Source organism: Acipenser ruthenus, chromosome 17 (assembly GCF_902713425.1).
Source record: "Acipenser ruthenus chromosome 17, fAciRut3.2 maternal haplotype, whole genome shotgun sequence".
In the NCBI taxonomy this organism is placed as follows: domain Eukaryota; kingdom Metazoa; phylum Chordata; class Actinopteri; order Acipenseriformes; family Acipenseridae; genus Acipenser; species Acipenser ruthenus.
The window spans coordinates 8,861,314-8,886,103 of record NC_081205.1 but is presented as its reverse complement, the minus strand read 5'-3'; the positions used below and the strand labels follow the sequence as shown (position 1 = coordinate 8,886,103).

At 36.6% G+C, this 24,790-nt stretch overlaps 1 protein-coding gene across 6 annotated transcripts; it reads right to left on the bottom strand.

Annotated features, from left to right (window-relative positions):
* Positions 1-1,955: 1,955 nt before the first annotated feature.
* LOC117423747 (MBT domain-containing protein 1-like) lies at positions 1,956-21,705 on the bottom strand. Of its 6 annotated transcripts, none has more exons than XM_058989914.1 (18): positions 21,580-21,704; positions 18,793-18,994; positions 17,756-17,842; positions 17,009-17,142; positions 16,434-16,548; positions 15,149-15,216; positions 14,526-14,643; positions 14,146-14,280; positions 13,864-13,952; positions 13,541-13,775; positions 12,173-12,228; positions 11,741-11,845; positions 11,203-11,350; positions 7,693-7,775; positions 7,099-7,333; positions 6,467-6,544; positions 5,728-5,919; positions 1,956-4,911 (listed from the first exon to the last, which is right to left on the bottom strand). In XM_058989914.1, the coding sequence occupies exons 1-18, from the start codon at positions 21,592-21,594 to the stop codon at positions 4,793-4,795; spliced, it is 2,214 nt and encodes a 737-aa protein (XP_058845897.1). In that variant the 5' UTR covers positions 21,595-21,704; the 3' UTR covers positions 1,956-4,792. The 6 variants fall into 6 exon arrangements, with proteins under 6 accessions (XP_058845897.1, XP_033895765.1, XP_058845898.1 ...); XM_034039874.3 differs by lacking the exon at positions 21,580-21,704 and adding an exon at positions 21,398-21,573; XM_058989915.1 differs by lacking the exon at positions 21,580-21,704 and adding an exon at positions 21,090-21,152.
* Positions 21,706-24,790: the final 3,085 nt, after the last annotated feature.

The window sequence follows — 24,790 nt, the reverse complement described above, 5'->3', positions numbered from 1 at the left end:
TGTGACTGATGCCCTAAGATTTAACTGCTTGCATCTTTTCTGCAAGAATTTCAGTGTTAAGGAAAACAAACTTTTCCCTTCCCTGTGACCTAATGTAGCAACATGAATGAATATGAATACCACCCAATCATTGAGCGGGTCTGGCTTTGGGTTCTCAAATACTGAGTTGCCATTTTTCTGTAAGTCTGGCTTTGTGCTTGTCTAGGTAAGTGCTAGGCAGATTTGAATGGAATACACACTTTGCATACCCCAGGCAGTCTCCAAAGCCGAAAAATAATTTAAACTCTGAAATATACATCCCAGTCAACCAAATGCACTCCTTAGAACCAGAGTTAAGGCTCCTGGTTACCAAAGATGTTCAAAACTGACGCTAGAGATTTGTGCCAGTTAAACATGTTTGTGTTTTTTTGTTTTTTTTTTAAAACCATTTAACTACACAGCTGCATGAAAACCTTTTAACACCTTCAATGGTGTTTGTAACTGAGGTTCCACTGTAATGAAAAAGATTTAGAAAGTGATGAATCTTACCGCATTTGCTGAGCTGACAAAAGTACTCTATGGATTACTTACCTGGTTGGTCCATTAGCAGTGTTTACAGTGCTAATACGACTATTCTGATTTCCTGAAGGTAGTCAGAGAAAGATTACAGAGTTAAGTAGCTTTACCTCAGATGCCTTTATCTCTGCCAACAGCAGCAGTCAACTGTTCTAAAAATAACATTTTCATGTTAGAAGCACTATTTTTTCCTTTTACATACGATACAATCCTAGTTTAGCTGCTATATTTTCTCAGTTTGCTTGAGTTTAAGTTTTGGCAAAAAATGACAAATAGGAGATACCTTTCATGCAAAATAAACAACAGGTTCTGGACTTCATGCTTCTCTTTCGTAGAGATACAGACAATCAGGACCTTTAGATTCAGAGCTGTCTTACCTTCAGCAAAAGTACTTTCATCATCACATTTATAGTACTTTAAACTATCTGCGTTTGGCAACTCTTAAAATACAAGCTGTTTCTACATATCTCCACCCCTGAGGGCTTTCTGCAGCCTTTTATATTAAACAAAGTGGATATCATAGAGTGGACCTCATCTATGTTTTTAAGGGGAGGGTGAGCATATAAAATAATACATTCAGCAGTGTAATTAATTAATATTAATAACTAACCATACTTTGAAGTGACATCTGAATATAGATTCATCTCTGGAGGCCAGCTTTCAGTTTATGTATTAAATAGGCATTAATTATACCAAATAATTCATTCCCAGGTATATGATGCTTATTTGGGTAAGTATACAACACCTGGATTAGTAAAGGAACTTAATTTACAGAATAATTTAATACAGTAGTGTACCACATATGCAGACATTATCTCAAAGCATATGGAATGTATCATTGTAGTGGTGCTTTTATTGCATTTGAGAATTATAAAATACAGTGGTGCACAAAATGAAAAAAAAAAAACATTTCCATCTATATTTAGCGATACAGTGGTCGTGATAACAGGACAATATTGGCTGTAATTAGTTTCCAACTAGTAGGCATGGTTTTTGAATGCAGCTATGTTTTCCCCATTATACACTATTTGGTCTTCAAATGAAACTGGCTACTGGCAGGCACCATGCAAGTGTCGCCTCTGTTCTGAAAAGATGCCTTGTGCTGTTTAGCGTATAACCCAGTTGGGTCATTTTAATACACCGCAGTGCAGTAATCAGCACACCTTCATACAAAAAAGGTAATGTTTTACTTAATTGTTAATACCTTCCACTGTTAAGTCCCAAAGATATATAGTATAAGCTGTTCTTACCAGTCTGCAGAAGACACAGAAAAAAGCCACTTTATGTAACATAGATAATAACAAGGCAAACCACAGGCATTAAAAGTAGGAAAAAGAAATAGAAATGCTTGTAGGAATTGGATAGGATATTCACACTTTCACACAAAGAAAAAAACACTATTTTGTATAATCATTTTATTCAGTGTAAAAAAGTCTTTAGTGAATTATTTTCATCTTTTACACAATTAATTGTAATGCTTTTCACACCCATGCTGATTTTTTTTGCAGTGTTTATAAATGTGACATCAACATGTTCCCCACCCCCAAAAACAAAAAATCACTTATATACATTGTTATCTTGGATTCACTGCACAAATTACCAATAAAGAAAATGAAAGAAAAGAATACAGATCTGTACACATATTCTATATATATCAAAATTCTGGAAAGGATGTATAAACCCTGTATGTAGCACTTTCCCACGTATGGTGGCTAACAAAATGATTTGTCATTATTTTTAATTTCGTTCATTTATTTTTTTTACAAAGATTTTTTTATTTTTTTTTCCCCCATTTGTATCCAAAATACAGAGTACACAAGAAAACGTAATTTCTCCATATAATCACAGTTTCTAAAAGTCATTCCCCAGTTATAAAGGATTATCAGTATATCAAATATATAGCACCATAATACAAAGACTGAGGGAAGAGGGTTCACATCAGAAACATAAAGAGACCCGTGTTAGTATCAAAAGAACAGACGTTGCACAACTACAGTTCCTCACTCCCTATACAACCTGGGCATTTCTGGACCATGGGCTCATCTTTGTGGTTTTCACTGTACCCGTTTTTTGTTTTGATTGTTAAAAAAAAAAAAAAAAAATTAAATCTGGTTCAGCAAAATACTGTTTAACAGTTTGATTCATCTGCCTTTAATAAAAATGGTATAAGCAAATCACTTTCTTTTCAGCTTCCTGATTATGGCCTGGGGATAATACAAAACGGTGTGCAAGGTGTAGACATGGTAGTCATTTTATGTGCGCGTCTTGTAAATGGAAATACCGGTTTAAAGGTTTTGGTTTGTTTGTATGTATTTCTTTGAAAAACAATGTGAGAAAATATGGCAGTAATATGTGGTACCTAATGAAAGTTACTCGGCTCCAAAGTCGCTGTAACTGTTAATCTTTAAATGGATGAACTATTTACTTGTGTCTTAATCAGTGCTTCTCAAACCTGGTCCTCAGCACCCCTGTGTCTTCTGGTTTTCATTCCAACTGAGTTCTCAATTACTAAACTAAACCCTCAATTGAACTAATCATTTGATTAATTTGATCTTTTTAATTGTTCTTGCTCTTAAAAAGTTGCAGATTTCAAGGTAATGATACAATGTTAGAAGTAATCAAGGTAATGATAAAATGTTAGCAGTAATATGAAACTTTTTAGGAGCTGAGAACAATTAAAAAAATGTCAGATTAAGCAAATTATTAGTTAAATTAAGTTACATAATTGAGAACTCCGTTGGAATGAAAACCAGAAGACACTGGGGTCTCGAGGGCTGGGTTTGGGAAGCCCTGATCTAAATGAGAAACACATTTAACTCAAAGACTAGTTCTACTTGTGTTATACAGAACCCTTAACAACCTGTAGCTACCTCAAACAGGAAACACAAGCAGCAGTCCCTAACATTTCTGATGCATCTTAATGGAAACATGTTAACTCAATGCCTGTCCCGTCCATGGTTACATTAGCATGGAACAGCTGGAACACAAAACCTTTGCTAAAATCCAGCTGGCAGAATATTTCAACAGCTTTATTGCTCGCCTGAAAATGAAACTCTTCATGTTAAAACTGAACCATTCCTCTGACAGTAGCTAGTACAATAAAAGCATCTATTCTTTTTCATAGAATGTAATATATGTCAATATATATCCCCCCCCCCCCCCAATTTAGGGTCATAGGTTTGATCAAAATAAAGGTCATAAACACATTGCTGGTTTCTACAACATCCTATACAGCATTCTTTTCCTGTGCAGTATATAAAACATTTTATATATAGTTTTCTCATAATTCTTCAGAAGCATCCAACCACGTCAAGCAGAATAATGATTTCTATTGTAGCCTTAAAAGGAACCTTTCTGAGATCAAGACCCAGTATCGACAAGCAAATCCAATACAATTTGCAAGAAATTCACTTTTCGCTTTAGAAGCTTATTAATAAATTTCTACCCTCAATCTTAACACCAAAAAGGTCCCTTTGTTGTTCTGATGTGCTGTGCATCACCTAAATACTGACAACTGGGAAAGCAACAGGCTCTGGCCCAGACACACCTATAAAACAATGCAGTTATTTCCTGAGAATGTATTCTTTGAACCTTACTGGTAAAAGACACTGATTGCCTGGCCCAAGCACCACACAGATATTTCTCTATCGATGCCAACTCTAAGTTAATGGAGGCCAGCAAAAAAATAAAACCTTAAATTTAGACACATAGAAGTTAATTACATTATATTGTTGTGAGTTTTAGAACAAAAAGCCTTTTTAACGTCAATCAGGAAAATATATATCAAAGTAACAATTTAAATGTAAAAATGTTTGCATTTGAAATGTGTAGAAACCTTTAAACCAATATCATCCAATACCAGCAAGGTTTGCGATTTAGATAACATTTTGCATCTACATGCCATCATTTCAAAACAAACCTATTTATAACACCCAAACTACTGAATTCCAAAAAATAAAAACAAAATCTACTTGGTGAATGGTACACAACAACTTTAAACTTTGAAAATGTTACAAAACACCTTCGAAAACTTCAAGTACAATGAACTTAAAAGTCCATCTGGCAAATTGTTCAAAAGACTTTTTTCAGCAAAATATTATGAAACCTATTTAACATTTGAATTGAAATCTTTTTTGTAGTCAGTGAGTCTCGCTAAGAAGTCCAGAACTGAAATCCACATGGTGACCATGACAGGCAGAATTAAGGCTTTTGCTTTGTCAAAAGTCCCTCAGCTGTCTTACGGTTCCTGTTTGATGTAATAGCTGCCAGAACCATTACTTTCCTGGTCAGACACTCCTTGTAGGAAGGTGAATTCATCCCCATCCAGTAACTCTTCCTTTATCTGCAGTGAAGATGCTGAAAACAAAACAGATGAACAGTTTCAATTCAGTGAAAATGTCACAATATAGCCCTTCAGGAGCTACTACTGTAAGATTGCATACATACAAATATAGATAAGTACACTAGACTGAAAAAGCTTTTTTTGGTCTACATCAACCTCTAATGTACAAAACCTACAAGTTAAAAATAAAAAGAGCTGGTTTAATATGAAAGCCAAATTTGGCTTGCCATTCTAGTTTTAGGAGAAATGGTTAAAAAAAAATAAAAATAAATCCATAATAATTTGTGAAATTTGTTTGAACTAAACTGCTCTTTTCTGTCTGACTACATTGAGAATAATGCATTATTCTTTTTGTTCACCATTAAACTTTATATAAAAAAATACTTTCCTGATTGCAAAAATCTCCACCAGTAAGCACACCCAGCTGGGAGAAATGGGCTGTTGGCAACATTCAGAACACTTAAACAAAATAAAAACGAAGGAAGATTTGACTGGGCTAGAAAGAACTGCTTCCAAATTCTCCCAGTCGTCAACCACCAAATTTCAAGAGGCCTGGCCACGGTCATGCCTTTTCAATCGGTAAACACTACTTCCACAGACTGCCTTGTAATCAACATTTGCCTTCAAATGTTTTAGTCTTCAAAAGAAAAGTCAATGCACGAGTTACTGTTTTTTGAAATGAAGAGATGGTCGTCTAATTTTGCCGGAGATCTATGGAAAATGAGTTTTGTATAAAATCAAATGAGTGTTGTAAAGGCTGCTTTAGTGTCGTCCCCTTGCCTTGTCGTGAATGCCCACATGAAAGAGTGACTTGCAGAGTGGCGGTTTACCTGTTTTGAGGCTGGGACAGAACTCCCGGCTAGTGCTGGGAGGCTGGAAGGCCTCCGGGGCTGTCTGTGCAGGAAGGGTTCGGTATGGAGGGGGAGTCAGCTCTTCATCCCCAGAGAAACTCCTCCTCACCATGCCTGTCATAGGCAGGCTCGACAAACTCACAGGCTTCTTCCCAACTGGCATCTTCCTCTCTAAACACCAAGTCAAACTACAGTAAGCTATTTCGTTTTTCTGTAGAATTCAGAATTTTGACAAACGAAAGTCGACCACATTGATCGCCATTCCACAGCTTGTTTCTGGCTTAGAATAGCCTGAACATCTCCAATAATAGTTGACTTGTCATCCTTTTACCAAATCGGGGGTGCACAACAACAAAATATTTTCGACCCTCAATAGCCACCATATTCTATTCAGTCTGGGACCCACATGTCCAAAAAACAATGTGTCTCTTCAGTAAGACAGTATACAAGTCAACCTCCCAGTCCCCTGTGCCCTTCCTACTTTTGAATACGTAAGAAGCAGAATGGAAGTAGCCACAAGCAATAGACATTCTCAGCCGAGGACTTTCAGATGCTGTTGAATGAAAATACACTATTTCCATGCAGTCTGTGAACTTCTTATTCACAACTTCTATTCTGCAAACCTTTTTAAAAAAACAGAAAAAAATCTGTGGCAGGCATGTTAAAGTAATATTATTAAGCTGAAAAGCAAGAGATAAACATTAAAAAAATCACCCACTTTTCTTATGTCCTTTGTACTGCTGGGACTTCTTCTTCTGCTGCTTTGATACACTAGTTGGATTGTCTCTTGAACTGGCTACATTGGAAAAGGAATGTATTAATAGGAATCAAGACAAAAGGTGTCATACCACGTGAACTCATCACAACTGAGTGTAACTGCATGCATTTCGAATGAATCACATTTAATTTCTACAAAACCCTACAATTAATTTGTAAAGTTCTGGAATGCAATCGTGATAATGATTTTTAGGGATAGATCAATGGACTGTGTTCACCTAGATTTAACACTGTAGATTAATTACAACAGAAGTTATTAATAAAATGTTGTCCAAGGTTTTTGAACAGATGGACAAAAAAAAAAAAAAAAAACTACTAACACCACATTCTCGCAATTCTGTTTGATTTCACATAGATTGACACACAGTACAAAAGCCAAAAAAACTGAAAATAGTATTTTATTTTATTTTTTTTACAAAAAAAAAAAAAGAATTGTAGTATGATTGGAGGTTGCCAACCCACTTTATTTTAGCAACTTTCAACACAAATTGCAACCACTTACAGTGGCCATTGCAGGCAACTGTTGCTTAGATTCAGTGAATGAACTAACATCCTAGCACAGCAAGAACTTACTCTGTGCTGCTGGAGGTTGTAGCTGGTACCCAGTCAGCTGACACCATCCCGCAGGATAAAGATCGGGAGACTCACAGTCGACCCACTGATCGTACTCGTCCTCCCACCCATCAAAATGAATCCGCAGCAGGCGGTGGACAATGCGGGTCACAGTGGCAACACACACGAGGCGAGGCTCCATGAGATCCACAGCTTCCACTTTCATTCCCTTTCGAAACCCGTGATTAGGAACCTCCTGCAGGAGAACGTTACAGAGACGTGAAGAGGGAGAGATGCTGCATCGTGCCTTAATGCTGCTTCATAATTCAGGCTTGTGACCACCGGGTGCAACTCAACCAGCTAAGACCTCCCTTCGACCTCCATGGCTAGAGTCTAGAAATCTCCCTCAATGTCGCAAGACTGAAGTATGAACCAGCTGCTAGGTTTTAAATGACTTATGATGCATGGTAAACAGGTTTGTAGGGGGATGATAATTTACTGTGAAACTAATTATGATGGTAGTAACTGTTTTCCCCGCAAAATTGTCATATGTCATATACTTATTCTGTTATACTACATTTCAGAAGCCATTTGAGATTTCACACAGATTCTTACCTTGTTGAATAGTTTGACTGGTGCTGCTATGGATCCTACTTCCCTGAGGTAGTCAAACCATTTGAATGGTAGTTTTGTGTAGCCTGTAAAAAAAGATGACAGATTTTGTAATTAGTGGAGTCCTGGAAAAGTTTATAATATTACAAACTGTGATCAGTCAGCTACTCTTTCAATCTTCAATGTGAAATGCTCCAATTTACATTGATAATATTACCACATAAGAAATGTGGATGTTTCTGTACTATTTATGAAAATCCTACAAATCCTACGTAACTGAAAACTACAAGTGTATGTTATTTGTTAGTTGTGAGTGAGTGAAGCGATGAAGAATTCTTGAGCAAGAGCCCCATCTAGGACACCCCTCGAAGGTACTCCAGCCACAACATAAGAAAGACAGTTGCTTTGACCAAGTGCCTTGACTGAATCCACTTTTACATGCCAGTTCCAGCTAGCAACACAAACTGGTTTCTGTCGCTGGCAACAAGAATGGATTGTTTCAAGCCTGTGGTCTTACAACAGAGAACCATGTAATCAGTGTGGAAGTTACTGTGAATAACTGCATTTCAACTGATGTTAGCTTTCCTTTCCAAACAGTCCCACTATATAAAGCTTTTAGTTACACAGGCTACAATCTGCTTTAACGCTAAGTAGCTATGCAGTTCAAGCTTGTTTCAGGATCCTCCTATCAAATATCCATTAGGGATGTGCTTTTGGTACATTTTTATGAACGTTTAAACACTTTGCAGTATCAGCGTTTAAACCATATCTACATACACTCTTTATATTACATTCTGATACGGAGTGCCCTGGTTAGCAAATAAACCCTAAATAAGCAAATAATGTTTTAAACATCTTTGCCCAAAATTATATGGTTAAAAAAAAAAAAAAAAAATTTAAAAAAGGAGACGAACATCACCCACTGTACAGCGCGAATGCAAAATGGCTACAGGAAAGCTAAAGCAAGTTGTGCTTACAATTGAAAAAAAGTTGGAAATACTTCTGGAAAAGGGATACCTGGGATAAAATAGCAAAATATTTTGGAATTGCAAAAGAGCACTGTGACTGATGTTAAAAAGTTTGCAGTCTTTGATAGTAGCGGTGGGATTTTTGAGATCTATTGTTGCTCGAGACGAGTACTTGGGCATTACAATTTCCAAGTACTCGAATCAAACGCCACTCTCCTCTAATACTGAACTAGTGCACATAAACCTCCCAAACATTGCCACAAGTCCTATTTTAAATGCAAAATTAACACACAATCAAGTAATATATTAAGTAATAAATATAATATTTGACTTCTTGTGCAGTTAATTGTATATGTTAAAGTATTACTAAATAACGTAAAGTACTGAAATTCACGTATCCACACAACTTTACATTAAATTGTAAAAACAGATGCCTGGGAGCTTCCGAGTGGCGCATCCAGTAAAGGCGCTCCACGTGGAGTGCAGGATGCGCTCTATAGTCTGGACGTCGCGAGTTCGAGTCCAGGCTATTCCTTTGCCGACCAAGGACGGGAGCTTCCAGGGGGAGGGAGGGCTAGGTCGGCCAGGGTGTCCTCGGCTCACCACACACCAGTGACCCCTGTAGTCTGGCCGGGCGCCTGCGGACCTGCCTGCAAGCTGCCCGAGAGCTGCGTTGTCCTCCGACGCTGTAGCTCTTGGGTGGCTGCATGGTGAGTCCGCAGTGTGAAAAAAAGCGGTCGGCTGACGGCAGACGCTTCGGAGGACAGCGTATGTTCGTCTTCACCCTCCCGAGTCCGCACAGGGGTGGTAGCGGTGAGCCGAGCCTAAAAATAATTGGCCATTTCCAAATTGGGGAGAAAATACTAAAAAATAATTGGCAACGACTAAATTTATAAAAAAAAAAAAACCCCAAAAAACAGATGCCTGGCCTACCTGTTTGAAGTGTGTCTCAGAGGTCCTTTACTTTAGGGCAGTAGTTCTAACATACAAATAAAAATTGTACTAAACAAACGACCATTCGGTCCAAAAGCTTACAGAACAATTTCAAGTGAAAAAAGCCTTCCACCTACAGGAAGATTGGGGAATGGGGTCCACGATTCTGTGGTAGTTGCAACAAGTTGTTTCAGCCTCGCTGTTATTGTTTTATGGGTCAGCACAGTACTGGGATATCCTCATAGGGGATAACGTGATCATGCCCTGTTCGGTCAAATCTATAGCAAATGTTGTTATAGATGTTTGCTTTTTATTGCCATCAGCTCCATTCACAGTAATTCTGAATGTTTTCATTTCAAATGGTGAAACACTGAACTTGTGTTTTTGTGGTACGGCAATTTTGTTTGTCATAATTATTTACATACCATGATTTTCTCGTCCGGTTCCTCAAAATACTTCCAAACGTGTCTTCCTTTGTTTAAATATAGAACAAACTCAGAAAAAACACTTATCATTAACGTTATAACCCCGCCGTGGAATTGATACCATACCACACCTACTACAGGCATAAACACACACAGTGCACCAATGAAGCGCCAGATCGACCGAGAATAAAACCCGCCCCAGTGTCAATCTTTCTGTTGCACCAATTAGAAAAGCTACTTGGAGGCAATTGCCAAACCCCTTCCTTTTTATATCCGCCATTACAGTGGCACTAGAGCAGTCTGATACGCGACAGACTACTGATGATAAATTACTAAAATGAATGCATAAAAAATATGCGTTTGGTGACATTTGTCACGTGACCGCTTATACGTCTAGAATATTATTAAAGAGTTTATATGTTTAAAAGTTCCATCCCTAATATCCATTTGCTTTAACAATTTGAGACCACGAAGCAACTGACAAATACTATTCATTCCATTTATAATCCAACTGTGACAAAATAATTGTTGGCTCACAAAGAAGCTCAAGGCTACAATGTGTGATTCTAATTGGGGGTGTCTACTGGTCTGAAATAAACTTTAAATTTGAACTTATGGATGCAAACCAATGGCTCTGCAATTCTCTTCTTGCCTTGGAAATAAAAAGCTTAACCACACATTGTGTGGCTTGATTCTGCAAATTGAGTACATTTTAAACTTCTGCATCTAGATGGTGATGCCCTCTAAATCAATGTTCATCCCATCACCTCCTAAACACTGGTTGCTATTTCTTAAATAAACAAAAATAATAATTTTCACCCACCAACATAAGGGTTTCTGAATCCATTACAATTTCTTAATACACTGAAACATAGTTAAAAAGAACTACAGATTGTTATTTTGCCGATTTTGAACAAAATATCACCACTGTTTCAAATCATTAAAATAGAACCCACCAGCTGTTTTACATACTTTTTTTAAGACTCTATATAACGTTGGTACATGGGACGATTTAATGATGAAAAAAAAAAGGCAGCGGTGTTTAAATCAATTATCTCAGTTGAACAGACCATGACCTTGATATACTGTATATAGCTCATACTTCTTTCCAGTTATGTATTTGTTTGCTTGAAGGTTTTTCATATACTCTTAATTCTGTTTATGGCTTTGTCACTTGAAAGGTTCACCTCGGGGGGGAGTAAGCTCAATCTTGTTGATTTCACAGAAGCCAACAGGGAATATCGAAGGGGATGTGGAATGATAGCAAAACCAGTCAGATCCATCTGCTGCTTCTGAGCCATCAATCCCAATCATTAGGTATCCATCAGCGAGTACCTGAAGAGAAAACAAAATTAACAGTTAACGAACAGAACTAAAACATTTGAATCAAAAACGTACACCTGTAATATTGATTAAACACCATGATAAATCACTCTCATCAAATGCAAGTATACACTTCGTTTTCAAGTGTGAACTAGGGAAGGCAGGCAGTCACACAATACACTGCACCCATGCACCACATACATCTAAGATGTCCTTTAACATTTTAAAGTGCTGTGCAGCTTACATTCCATGTCAAGGCTTGTCTTCTTAAAGCACAGTTAGTTAAGGAATTAGTTAACTCCCAATGCCCCCATCCTCAATGCTCAAAAACACTGCAACTTTCTTTGAAGTCTATAAATGCAACAGTTGAACAAATAAAACTTGTTCAGACTTGATCCTTACCTTTCTTACAGTAGCTACACATATTGCAGAGAGATTTAAAGGGTCAATTGCTTCCAGCTTCATCCCATCTTTAAACCATTCCCCATTTTGGTCAACCTCTTTTACCTGCAGATCAAAACACAGAATCGAGGGTAAAAAAAGGAAAGATGATCTCATATTACTAAAATCAAATGCAAAACTGTAACTCAATAAAAACAACTGACGATTACCCGTAAGGGACAAGTAACTAAAAATACTGCCAATGTCCATCATTTATAAGTCATTATAAAACAAGTCTTACTAAATACTGATGATAAAAGATATGTCCCCTAATTTGAGGATTTCATAACTGTCTCTACCTGGCATTTGACATATTTTGCAGATAAAAAAATACACACGCACTGTTGTGGTTACAGATATTGATTTTAACAACAGCAGAATTTCGTTTCTTACCTTCATAAATAATTCTGGAGATGCATCAATTTGACCTTCCTGTTTCTTTGAAACATCTGAAATGAAATGAAGTATTATGGACTATTATTAAATACAAAAAAATAAAAGATAGATAAATGATTTTGCTGCAACAGGGCTCGATTTACAGGGCTCAGCAGACTTAAATGGAGACTTTGAACCAATAATAGGCATGTGGGGAAATAAATTGTGTTTTACTGTTGATTCTAGTAATAATAATGATGTATTCTAATGTATTATGAAAGTATGTTTTATTTAGATAGTTAGGCTTGGTTAATTATCTTAAATATGTAACAGCACCAGTTAATTTCAGTATCTTATTGTATTGATTAACGTAATCAGCTGTATACTTAGCTATCATTTAGCGGCACAGAGTCCATCACAATTCAAAACTAAAAGCTTTTTGATATATAGAACTTTATTAATGTAATAATAAGTTATATATAATTGCAGGACATGTGTTTTATCATTTAAAACAATAAATAAAGTGCCCATAAAGTAAAACAAATCTTTATCAGGTGGGTAAATTCATTAGCATACTAAAATGAAGCAAATACCATATTGTCTTATTAAGTTCAAGTAAAACACTCATTTGTTCTTGTACATTCACAGGCATCGAAACTTTTATTCTGTGTCGCTGGTATTGATACTTATATTCTCTGTTGCTGATCAAAATCCAGTTCACACTAAATTAAAATACACTGAATGTATTACATTTAGTAGAGCTCTGAATAAGATGATAAAACTGCTTTTAGCAGGCAGCATTATAATAAAATCATAAAAGTTGTCTTACGTTTAATTAGAAATAACAATTATGTGTCACCGACAGTGAAGATACTAACCTTAATACAAGTTATGCTGCTAAATATGTGTATCTTTACCTAACTTTCTTTCTGCTCTTTGCAGTGCTTTTTCAATTTTTTTGATGTGTTGGGGTGAGTTGTATTACACTTACATTTTAGCTGCAAAATTTGATTTGCATACAAAGCTACTCTTGTTTTTAAACCGGTAATGTGGGAGAAATAGTCTTGTGATGCAAAATGAACGAGAGCGATTGGGGTACCACGTGGTGTCTCATATGCAGATACTTCAAAGCAATACTACAGGAGTAAAAGGTGTGGCTATTTTCTGATAATTTAAAGGAAAAAAAAAAAAAAAAAAAAAACACACTTCCTTTGGTGGTGTAGTTTTACTCACATGGCCTAGCTGCAATCAAGGCATGTGGTCTGCCACGAAGAAAGTGGTTAAATACCAGGAAGTTTCAATGGATTTTAAATCCTTGGTTAGCACTCCAATTGGTTATTATACAATTCTTATAAAAGCATAAAAACACATTTGTGTCATGTGTACCTGATCGTTTAAATCTGTGACCAATGCTTCGAGACCATCCAATAGGGTGGATGAGGGGGCTGTACATGTGACACCAAAAGTCATCTGTGCCGTCCTCACTCTCTTCGTACACCAGCCGCAACCGGCCCCCGATGACAGTTTCAAGAATCGCTACCCGAGTCCGGCACAGATGCGTTTTATCAACCACTTCCACTCGCATTAAAGCTTTAAAAGGATACTGCAGGCTTTCTTGTACCTGCAAAACACATGTGAATGTTACAAGTGGGACTAGGAATTTTCACTGCAAACCACACTAGTTTTCCATTAGTTCACGTGCAGCCTACCTTTGTGGAGAAGTCTGGGGGAAGAGTTTTAGCACCAGTAAGTCGCTTCACAAGAAATGCTTTCCAGTTTGTGTATTTATTTTGAATTGCTAAAAAAAAAAAAAAGTAATTATTAGCCATGCAAGACAAAAACAAATAGATAGAAATGATAAAATGTACACTGTTCCAGTTTACTTTCACTCAAAGTGTATATATGCAATCGATTACTTTTGTGTACTTAAGTAAACCGTTTTGTTTCTTTGTCCTTTAATACAACCACTGTTTAAATATTTAAATCCTTACATTTTGGTGGAACAAGAGGCTTCCCACTGGTCGCACACCAGCCAACAGGATGTACCTCAGGAACACAGAGATTGCACCAAAAGTCATGGCTGGTATCATTATCAAACCCTTCATACCGGAGCAATGCCTTGAAGCCTGAAAGAAAGAACAAGAAACCATTAATGAAACATAGTACAACACTACAACAGAGACAGTTTTCACACATTATGCCTCCAGACTCAATAACTAAACCATAAAAAATACAGGGGGATCTTAACGTCAGGTGCATTTTTAATAATGCCTGCTGCACTAAAACTTGCTGTTTGCAACCGTTGCTTCTGGTGCTGCCCTGCATCCCACACAAAGAAGCAAAATTCTTCGCTTGTTGCATTTGGTTATACCTGCTAACTTGACAATCCCCGCTATCCAGTAGACTTTCGTTGGCAGGTTACTATCTGTGTTCGGTACTTCTACCCTTACACCTTCAGCAACGTCACCCCAGCAGGATGACATGGGCACCTATATTTTACAACAGAAATGTAAAGACATTATAAAATCAAATCAAAACTGCCTAAAGAGAATAAATAGCAAAAAGAACAGCAGCAATTTCACAAACTAGTTCTATATTGTAATACACTAGTCAGCACACAAAATAAAAATGAATTAATGGATATCATTATCTGTTCATAATGTTAGCAGATGCCTCGGGTCTATAATTCATTACAGTAGACAGTTGTCTTCCACGGGTGGAGCACATGTTGTTCTGATAATCTGGATAACCAATATTGTGTACTGTATGATCATCAGGTTTTGGACAGCATATTTATATATCTGTCTTCTGGTCTAGTAAAAATAACTCCACTCAACTATTAATAGTATTATTATTATTAATAATAAAATAGTTTAAGGTTGTACACAGTACATAAAAATAGAAAAAATAAGGGTTTAAATAGTTTATTCAAATGCCATACACAGCTTATTCAAATGTCATACTAGAAATAAATATAGATATGGTGCTACTTACATGTTTAAAACAGGTAACAGGTGCTCCAACACTGTTATTGCTGCTAATGTAATGACCCCAGTTAAACCCTGAAATAGACATGTAATTGTTAATGACATAATACATCAAAATGCCTGCACTGCAACATTTAGCTCTGACAGTACACTACCATTATGTTTATATGTAGTAGTTCTATTACAATGAAAATTAGATTGAGGTGCCAGTAGTAACTGTTGCTAAAAATACATTTTATTACTTTTTTGGCAATAATTGTACAACACCAGTGTGTAACCCTGCTAATATGTGATTGTAACTTAATACACTTATGTACACCAGTAAAATGAAATACAAAATAATCATGGAACTCATTAAAAGCAAAATAAAACCAGATTTCTTCCTATAATAAATGCAGCAGCAGATAGACAGTGGGTGTAGTAACCAATAAGCCATGGCTGTGTATAAAGTTGTACACCAAAAATATTCAGTTACCTTACATTTCACCATCCATCTATATCTATCTATCTATATCTATATATAAATAAAACTATGTATATTAAATATTGGGTAACTGTTTTTGGTTTAACTGTTTGTAGTAGCAGCAGCAGCATTACTGGGAGTGTTGCAGTACTCGAGAGTCAATGAACAAATGCTCTATACTAGCCACATAACATTATGCGCTCCTCGTTCAATAAAAAAATAAAATAAAATAAAACACTGCTACGTTACATTACTCAGCTTGCCACCTACACAACCAAACATGACATTTTAATTTTAATGGCCATTAGCAATCTGTGGTGCTCTAAATGTTTATGATGATTAATAACAATAATGGTTGAGAACTGGAGTCTCTATTTGTGGATTACATAATTAGAGGTTGCAAATTCAAGTATGATTTTGTGATTCAGTTGTCCTAGCGACCTACACAGAGTGCTAAACCTTGGTTACTGTATTCTCAGCATTAAGCCTGAAATAATTTTTCAACAGTGTGTCATGAATTGAACGGACAAGCAGCTGTAAAAACATTTTAAAGCCTCGGTCTACTCCTGCAATTCCGCATTTTTGTTGTGGTTTGGTGTTGTACAGCCTCCTGACATGGTTGCATTAAAAGGTGCTTCAGAAATGTCAGTTTAATTGTATTAAATCATATTAAGCTAAACTCACTCAGTAACTTCAGTAAATGCATGTCAGAGTTTTAGGATTGCAAGTTTATTTTTGTGCTTACCAGCTATTACTATATATTCTTGAAGCTGATACTGTATTGCAGTACAATAAATCCAAATTTTAATACCAGGCTATGAAACCTTACCTAGTTTTAATTTTGCTTGGTTCTGTTGACTTGCTTGGTATTGGGCATAAGCTGCCAATTTAGCCACTAGAGGTTGTTTCTGTAATACTTTTGCCTTCTTCGTTGGAGGTTTACCCTGCAATTATAAAGACAAGTTTTCATCTATAAACTGCACAATAAAATATAAAAGCATTCTCTTTGTTTGTTAACACCTAAAAAAATTAGAAATCTATGAATGTATACCAGTTTTCTACCTAATGCATTTATTTTTTTCAGAAACTGTTAAAGAGTGTAGCTAGTTTATGTAAGGTAACTAAGTGAAAGACCTGAAGGGGTAAAGGTGAATGGAAGAGCTTTCATAAGCATTACCACTCTCTGTTACAGATACTTTCAGTATGTTATCTAAAACCTATTTTAAAAAATTGTGTAGCTTTTCTGCCAACAGGATATTGACAGAAAATCTATGATTTAATTTACAAAAACAGTTTTGGTGGACTTTTGATAGCGATGCAATATACTGTACGACTCCAGCAGACACAGTGGAAATTATTTCAATATGAACGTAACCTAAACATTCAATAATTACGTATTGTTACCTGGAGTCTGGCCAGAATACTAGCTTTCTTGGAATTAGAGGAATAACTTCTTGAGCAGGAAACACTGCAGAAACGTTTGGTTTTGGAGTAAAAGGCGTCTCTCACTCCAACCATACCACACATTTCACAGGTTGCTGAATTACAAACACAACAGGAAAAAAAAAACATTTGGTTATGGTATTTAGTATATTAAAAAACATTATAGATGTATTGCCCCATACAGTTTAAAAACATGATTATCATATTCAAAAAGACCATGCTGAAATATCAGCTATCTAGGTGTTCCCAGTAAAATGTTCTCAGTATAAACCAAAAATACCATGTTTCATAAACCACCTGACTTAAATTGGTTTCCTTTAGATATGACTCAGTGAAACTTGTTGAAAATTACTTTTGTTAAATTAGCAATAACAGGTTTTACCACCACATTTATTATGCATGTCAAAAAACTGAGCACTGTCATAAAAACAAATTTATACATAAACAGCAAAATGTGAAGTTAATACATATGTCTCGTATTCAAAAGCATTTTCTCTGTAAATAAGAATACAAATCATTTAGAAGATTCTCTAGTTTCCTGATTGGTAACAAGCAGGTCAAATATGTCAGAGTTTCGTTTTAACACATCTAATCCCTATATTTCTTCAGGCTGCTGAGATGCAATCCGGACATACCTTCTAAACGTCAGCTCGTAAAGTTTTCTATAACCTGCACGCTGGCAATTAGAACAGAAAAGGTGCTTTTTACCTGATCCAAGGTAGTGCCTTGACGTTAACGTGCCGACGTTTAGAAGGTGTGATCCCGCCTGTCTCCAAGCATCTGTCCCGGCTATTGCTACAGAACCGTAACATATAAATATTCACCAAACACAGTTTAATTTCAAAACGAGACAGCAAAGATACAATGGACCGCACAAGAAAGTTACGGTCCGTAATTAGTTTATTATATAAAAAAAACAACAACAATGCTCTGTATCGCTTTAAATACTGTCAACACCGAAAACAGAATTCTACTGATACCTGTATTGGTATATTGGTATGATGTAGTCATTCAGTGATACACAGTTTCAGCAAAACAGTTGTCGGTTGCCCCTGAAAACCTATGCAGCAACACCCAGCATCTTATTCTCAAAGAATTTAACAACGGTCTATAATTTACTTCTATTTTTCAAAAGGTGAAAAACAACTGTTTATTTTAAACTTGAACCAAATCAACCCATTTGTTTAATTCTGCAGTTGTATGTTTCACCTTATATTATGCTAACAAGAATTCTTAAATCTTTTTAATTACAGAGCTACAAAACGCTTTGAGAATAGGGAACCCCTGTGTGCTAAAAATTTAAATGTGCATGAACCTGTTGTGTTTCTGAGAACTTCCCAAAACATTTTTTGCCACTCTAGAATTCAGAAAGTACTATATTTTTCTGTAACTTGCTAAACAAGTTGATGGACAATATAGCAAGTTGCTAAAAAAATATCCTACTGTTTTTACAAAGAGTACAAATATATTACAAAAATACCAAAAGTAAAACACACTAAAGGCATTATTTGGCGAGAGCAGACAGACCAGAACAATCTAATTTAGGGAACTGTTGCCCCTTCCTTTTCTAGAACATGTTCCTCTTGTTTGGCCAAACAGCCCTGTCTCATTGTGCAGTTCCATTAACCTCTTCCAGTTCACATCAAACAAGCGGAACATGCTTCTGTCTGTACCTCTCACCAAATTACACCTTTTGTATTTCAAATGCATTCAGGTGCTACCAGTTATACAGATAATGCACTAACCCATGCCTGCTTTGCCATCGGGGTATGTGTAAACCTGTCCATTGTTCTTGATGATTGGTAGGCTTGCTGGCATAGAAGTAACCTCTTCCTCGCTCTCTTCTGAGCTGGAGCTGCTACTTGTGTCCTCACTGCAACTGTCATAGCCATCAAACATCCCGAAGGAGTCCCGCCTTTTCCTTTCTGACCGCGGAGTATGTTCAGTCTACAAGAAATTAAAAATAAATAAAAACAATTTTAGAAAACCTTGTGCAATACCTGATGCTTTCACATAAGCTACGCGATTTCACACTGCTTTTGATAAAGCAGGGTTGACCTGGGTGACAGACACAAGTAAACAATACATGTATCAGTTGTTACAGACACTTCCAGACAAGCTTCTCTGGATTGAACCGTTGGCGCAAATGTTGATTAGAGCAAATGTTTCTTCATCCCTTCTGCAATCTGGCTCATGGTGTGTCTCGAACAACAAAAACATGGCTAAATAGCAAAAAAAAGTTCCTTGTGGAAGTGAAACCTTCACTGAAGTGTGGCTGTTTGCTATTTCATCAGCCATCATGCATTTTGTCTCCCTCAACCCGGGTCAAAGCATGTCGCCCCACATCCTGAGGTGGGGCGCTGGGACCCGATCCAGGTACGTGGTTTAACACTACGCGGGATTGTGACCCTGGGTAGTCCGGTGTCGTAACCAATAGTGCCTCCCCGTAGTGTCTTTTTGCTAACTGCCCATGCACAGAACTTTGAAGACATGCGCAGAGCGAAAGATCAGGGCAGGCAGTACTGTACAGTGTTTCTCTGGAAAATTAAGAGACTGATCTTTAGAGCTGTGCTGCTTTTGCATTGTTTTAAATGTACATTCAGTTGGAAGGGTATTTTTTCTTTAAAAAAATAAATAAAAGCAGACTACCTCTAATTTTTGTCCTCCGTGTCGATTTACACACACCTTACATTAGGGCTTCTGGTTTTCTGTGTTTTTGTCTGACTTTCCACCTCTTTTACAAATTAATTTCACAATTAACACATTTCTCAGTTTTAATTCAGAAACCAAAACACATTAAACAGTGCTCAGTCATTTTAAAAGGAAAGTAGTTAAAAAAAAAAACACCATACGCCCTCAATATATATTATTCAGTGCTAACTAGCAGTTTGAAGCCTATTCAGATTACATTTTGAAATGAAAACAACAGATTTTGAAGCATTTTGATAGTTAAGACTAAATCAAAGTAGCTATTTTAGAGATATAAAACTAACGTAGCTTCATAAAGGTAGGTTTATGGTGCATCTCTCGCCACTACCAAGCCAATATTCAGCCAAACTCTGATGATTGTAAATAATTTAAAATGTTTTATTTCTCTCTCATCGGACTTCAAGAGTTATAATGCAGCATACAGTTTCTAAGAGAGTGGCAAACTGGCTCTTGGTATAAAATTAGGGAAAGCTCAGGTTAATGGATGCAAAAATTCAAAACTAGTCAAATCAATTGATAAAATATCACACTGTCAATAATAATAATAATAATAATAATAATAATAATAATAATAATATCTTTATTTTTATATAGCGCCTTTCATAGTGGACCACCATCACAAAGCTATTTACAGAGGTAGGCTGTGAACTGTGCATTATATGCAGTCACTTACAATAGACATTGATTTAACATCTCATCCGCAGGATGGAGCACAAGGAGGTTAAGTGACTTGCTCAGGGTCACACTGTGAGTCAGTCAGTGGCAGAGGTGGTATTTGAACCGGTGACATTCTGATTACAAGCCCTGGACTTCAACCACTGGACCACACTGCCTCCAATATACACACCGAGTTACGCGCTACGTTATCCAACTAAATTAATCGTTATCGACTCATTTTCACTTCATGTATTGTATACATAAGCTAGAGTGGTTTTCTATTCGGTGGTTTGAAGTACTTCGTCATTTTTAAACAACAATGTATTTCATACATACCAAGCTTCTAGTACCAGCATGATAAAATCTTCTCGGCGTACGCGGTTTTTTAAAATGTATTTATTTATTTTATGTTGTGTATATCTGCATAGTAAATCCAGTGACAATACGTTGAATACAGCATAGTGAAAACATACTAGTCACAATTTGCAGTATGTGGTAAATATAGCAATACTACTACAACACTATTGCATTTCCGTATTCAACGCAATACTATTTTTTCAGAAATTAAATAAAGGGAAATACAAGGTTTATATCTATAATTCGTGATATCAACAAACCCGTCTTTGTATTAAAACAAATGCAAGCTATAACTTTAAAATAAACGCTGCGGACATACATTGAACACAGAACAGCAACAAGGAAGCGTTTCTTCAGCGCTAACCATTTCAGCTGTGACGGGCCTTCAACCGATTTCAATTTGGTTCAGGGTAATACACAAAAATCCGCGTAAGGAAGCGACGTGTTTTTACAAATTAGAAAATACATCTGCCATCTGACAAGCGACATTTGTGAAATAAGGCTTGTTTTACCTTTTGTATGACAGAAGGCCGCTGTTGCTGCAGGCTGACACAATCACAACAACAAAGGAAAAACGACCAGGTTTGTTCCTAAAGCAAATTGCAAAACTGTAATTTTCAAACTCACCAAATCCCTCGTGTTTTCCATCAGCCCCTCATGCAGAGTCTATTACCTTTGCCTGACTGTATACAATCTAAAGAATCGCAGACGGAAAATAGAACTGAAAACCAAACTAAAATCAAAAATTGGACTCCTGCAGAATATCAACAAAAGTATCATATCTACAGAACGCATGCGCACGTACTTACCCACTGCTCGCTCATTGGTCGAGACAAGGAAATGGTTATTAATACAGTCCCTTCAGAAAATGTTTGGCCTCTTGCGGCCTCCGTACACCACAGTTGAAGTAACAATGGTAACCAGAGGAGTAACATTGGGCACAACCGTCCCTACGTGTGTTTCAGTATATACATTTGGGCTAATAATGCAAGGCATTGCTATCCATAATATTGCTACGGGAATTGTTTTTTTTTTTTTTTTTTTTTTTTTTTTTCTGCAGTTCATAAAAATCCTCAGCCTAAATGAACATTGTTTTCTTTTCATTGTAAACAATTTTTTTTTTTTTTCTGCCAAGAGTGCTATCCCTACAGTAGTTATATATATATATATATATATATATATATATATATATATATATATATATATATATATATATATATATATATATACATATGCGCCAACGGGTTTTATAACAGCATCTGTATATGTTCTGTTTCGAATGAAAGTACAACAGGTGAAAATTAAGGGGGTCACGACAGAAAATAAGAAATAACGTTGATTTGTTTATTTTTATAACTGACATAATAATGCCTCTGGTCAACAATATGACCCAAGGTGTTTTTGCAGTTTTGTATGCAAGAAGAAAATAAAATGCTTTCACTTGGTCACTTGGCAGCATCTCCACTTATGAATCAAGGTAGACTGTCAAATTTCAATGTCATCAAAATGGTTCCTGGGTCTACCAGATATACTGTTACCCGGTTTCATGATATAGCATCAGCATTGGATCTTTTCAAACCACCAGCAATCAAAAATATAATACTGGAAATGACCAGCTTGGAAGGCAGGTGTGTACTTGGTGCAGAGTGGAAAAAACGTGATCATGTTGTTATGCACGCATACACTGGGTTACTTTTGTTAGCTGGAGTGTACAGATCCATAGGAGAAGCAACTGCTAGTTCGTGGAATACAGAAACGGGTAGGGCTGTATTTCCAGCCACTATGTCACTGGAAACATTTTACATAATTGCTAGAATGATTCGCTTTGGTAATCGTGATATCAGAGCCCACGCATGTTAAAGAGACTAATTAGCTGCTATCAGGGAATTATAGGATAAATGTGTAGATATTTTGCCTTTGCTTTACAGCCCAGGACCAAACCCAGGACCAAATGTTACAGGAAGCTGCCACTTTAGGCAGCATGTGCCTAACAAGCCTGCTAAGTATGCCATACAAACATGGACAACCTGCAGTGCTAAATCCAATTATGCATGAAATATTCAGGTGTACATGGCGAAACTGCCTGGAGAAGCACCTAAAAGAAACCAGGAGATTTGAGTAGAGTTGGAAATGACTCAAGGACCCGAAAGTCTTAATGTCACGTGTGACAACGTCTTCGTATCCTACAGACCTGGTGGTGAGCTACTCAAAAGCAAGTTGATCATGCTTGGAAGCCTGAGCTTCCAAATGAGATTGTAAAAATGCCGAACTGAATTGTGCACTCTTCAAAATGTGCTTTTACAGAAAGCACAGCAGTTGCTTCATACTGTCTAAAAAAAAGCAAGGATGTTATTGTGATGAGCATGATGCACATGGATGCAACAGTGTGTACCAGGGATGACAAGAAGCCAGAGATGATATTGGACTACAATTCCTCCAAAGGGGTAGTTGACAACCTGGATAAACTGACAGCAACCTACACTTGTCAATGCGTGACTGTCCGCTGGCCACTGGTCATCTTCTACTGTATAGTTGATGCGTTGGTATACAATGTGTTTGCCATTTGGACTGATATCAGTGCAATGTGGAATGCTGGCAAGCTGTATCAATGCAGAAGGAGCCGGTGCATCTCTGCCTGCAGCAATTGGCATATGCAAAAATGTGCAAGATGCAACTTTTGCCCTTGAAGCAAAATGAAATGCAGAAAGTATCTCTGTGCAAACTTCATATGTCTACAACACTATGTCGTATTTTTGTATATGTCCACATTTATTTGAAAATGAAAATGAATGTACCATAGTTATAATTAGTAGTGTTTTTTTTTTTTACATACTTGCAATTTTGCACTATGCTCAAACTTAATTCATTCCCTTCTCAAAAAATATTAAGTTACACTATAATACCCCCTTCCACAAGGGATAATAACATTCTCTGGTTTTGTTATACACTCTTAGAAAAGAGTGTCTGGCTATTCTGTATAGAACCATGTGTTGTTTTGGTCTTTCTTCGGCAGCCCTAATTTGTTAAGGTTCTATTTAGAATCATTTATACACGCTGAGTTCCAAATAGAACCATTTGATATAATCTAATTCTAAGTAGGGGTTGCAAATCCTCCGTCTTGTATTTGGGACCATTAAAGTGATTGTAGCTAACACAGTAATTCCATAAATCGTACCTGTTGTGCACTCCCATTTGTGATATAGGTCTTAAATGGGCAGTTTTGAAAGAAGTAGTTAATGGAGGTGCAAGAGAGGTTTTATGGAATACTTCAATTCATTTAATGACTACCATACAGTGCACAGGCAAATGAGTTAGCCAGCCCAGAACTAGGCTTATGTTGGCTGGTACAGTCTATCCAAAATATTACTTAACACCAAATAAAGCAACATTCAAGGATAGGTTTCTTAGAAAGAACAAATATCCCATTTTAAACAGCTTCTAAAAAGTCGTATGCATTTTATAATTTGTGGTTATGTGTTCCTTTTCTCTTACTATTTTAAATGAATTGCACGTGTGGCCTACTAAAGTCATCAATTCAATGAGACAATCACAAAATTGCCTATTCTGACAATTTTTCGACAAGATTTTCAGTTCCAGGTTTGATTTCATATGCACAAAAAAATACAAACTACAGAAGTAATGGGGTGTTCTAATAAACTTGCACACTACCGTATGTTAAAGTTTTTATTTTATTTATTTCAAATTCTGTCACCTGTAATGTTGTGGCATATGCAGCAAAATATTAGACATGCCTAATAATTCACAGGAGACAACACGGCATTATTTTTTTAAACAGCTTGCAGTTGCGGGATTGACCCAGCAGAGAGCGCACATTATTAAGTCATCCTTTTTCACTCTCCGCCTAAAAACTGGAGAAACCGAAGCAGGAGACAGGCAATAGTGTTTACGTGTCAAAGTCGGGTGTTATAAAATTTATATCTACAGTGTCAGTCTTAAAATGATTTAAATGCCCAAGTGCATACAATAAAAACAGGAAGGCGTGTTTAAACATAAACATGT

Excerpts from the sequence above, each read along its gene's own strand:
- LOC117423747 (XM_058989915.1), bottom strand. The coding sequence starts at position 21,137 with ATGGTTAGCGCTGAAGAAACGCTTCCTTGTTGCTGTTCTGTGTTCAAT. Across the intron at positions 7,334-7,692 it reads CAGTCAAACTATTCAACAAG|GAGGTTCCTAATCACGGGTT; the intron begins GTAAGAATCTGT and ends GTTCTCCTGCAG. Across the intron at positions 6,545-7,098 it reads ACAACCTCCAGCAGCACAGA|CCAGTTCAAGAGACAATCCA; the intron begins GTAAGTTCTTGC and ends TTTCCAATGTAG.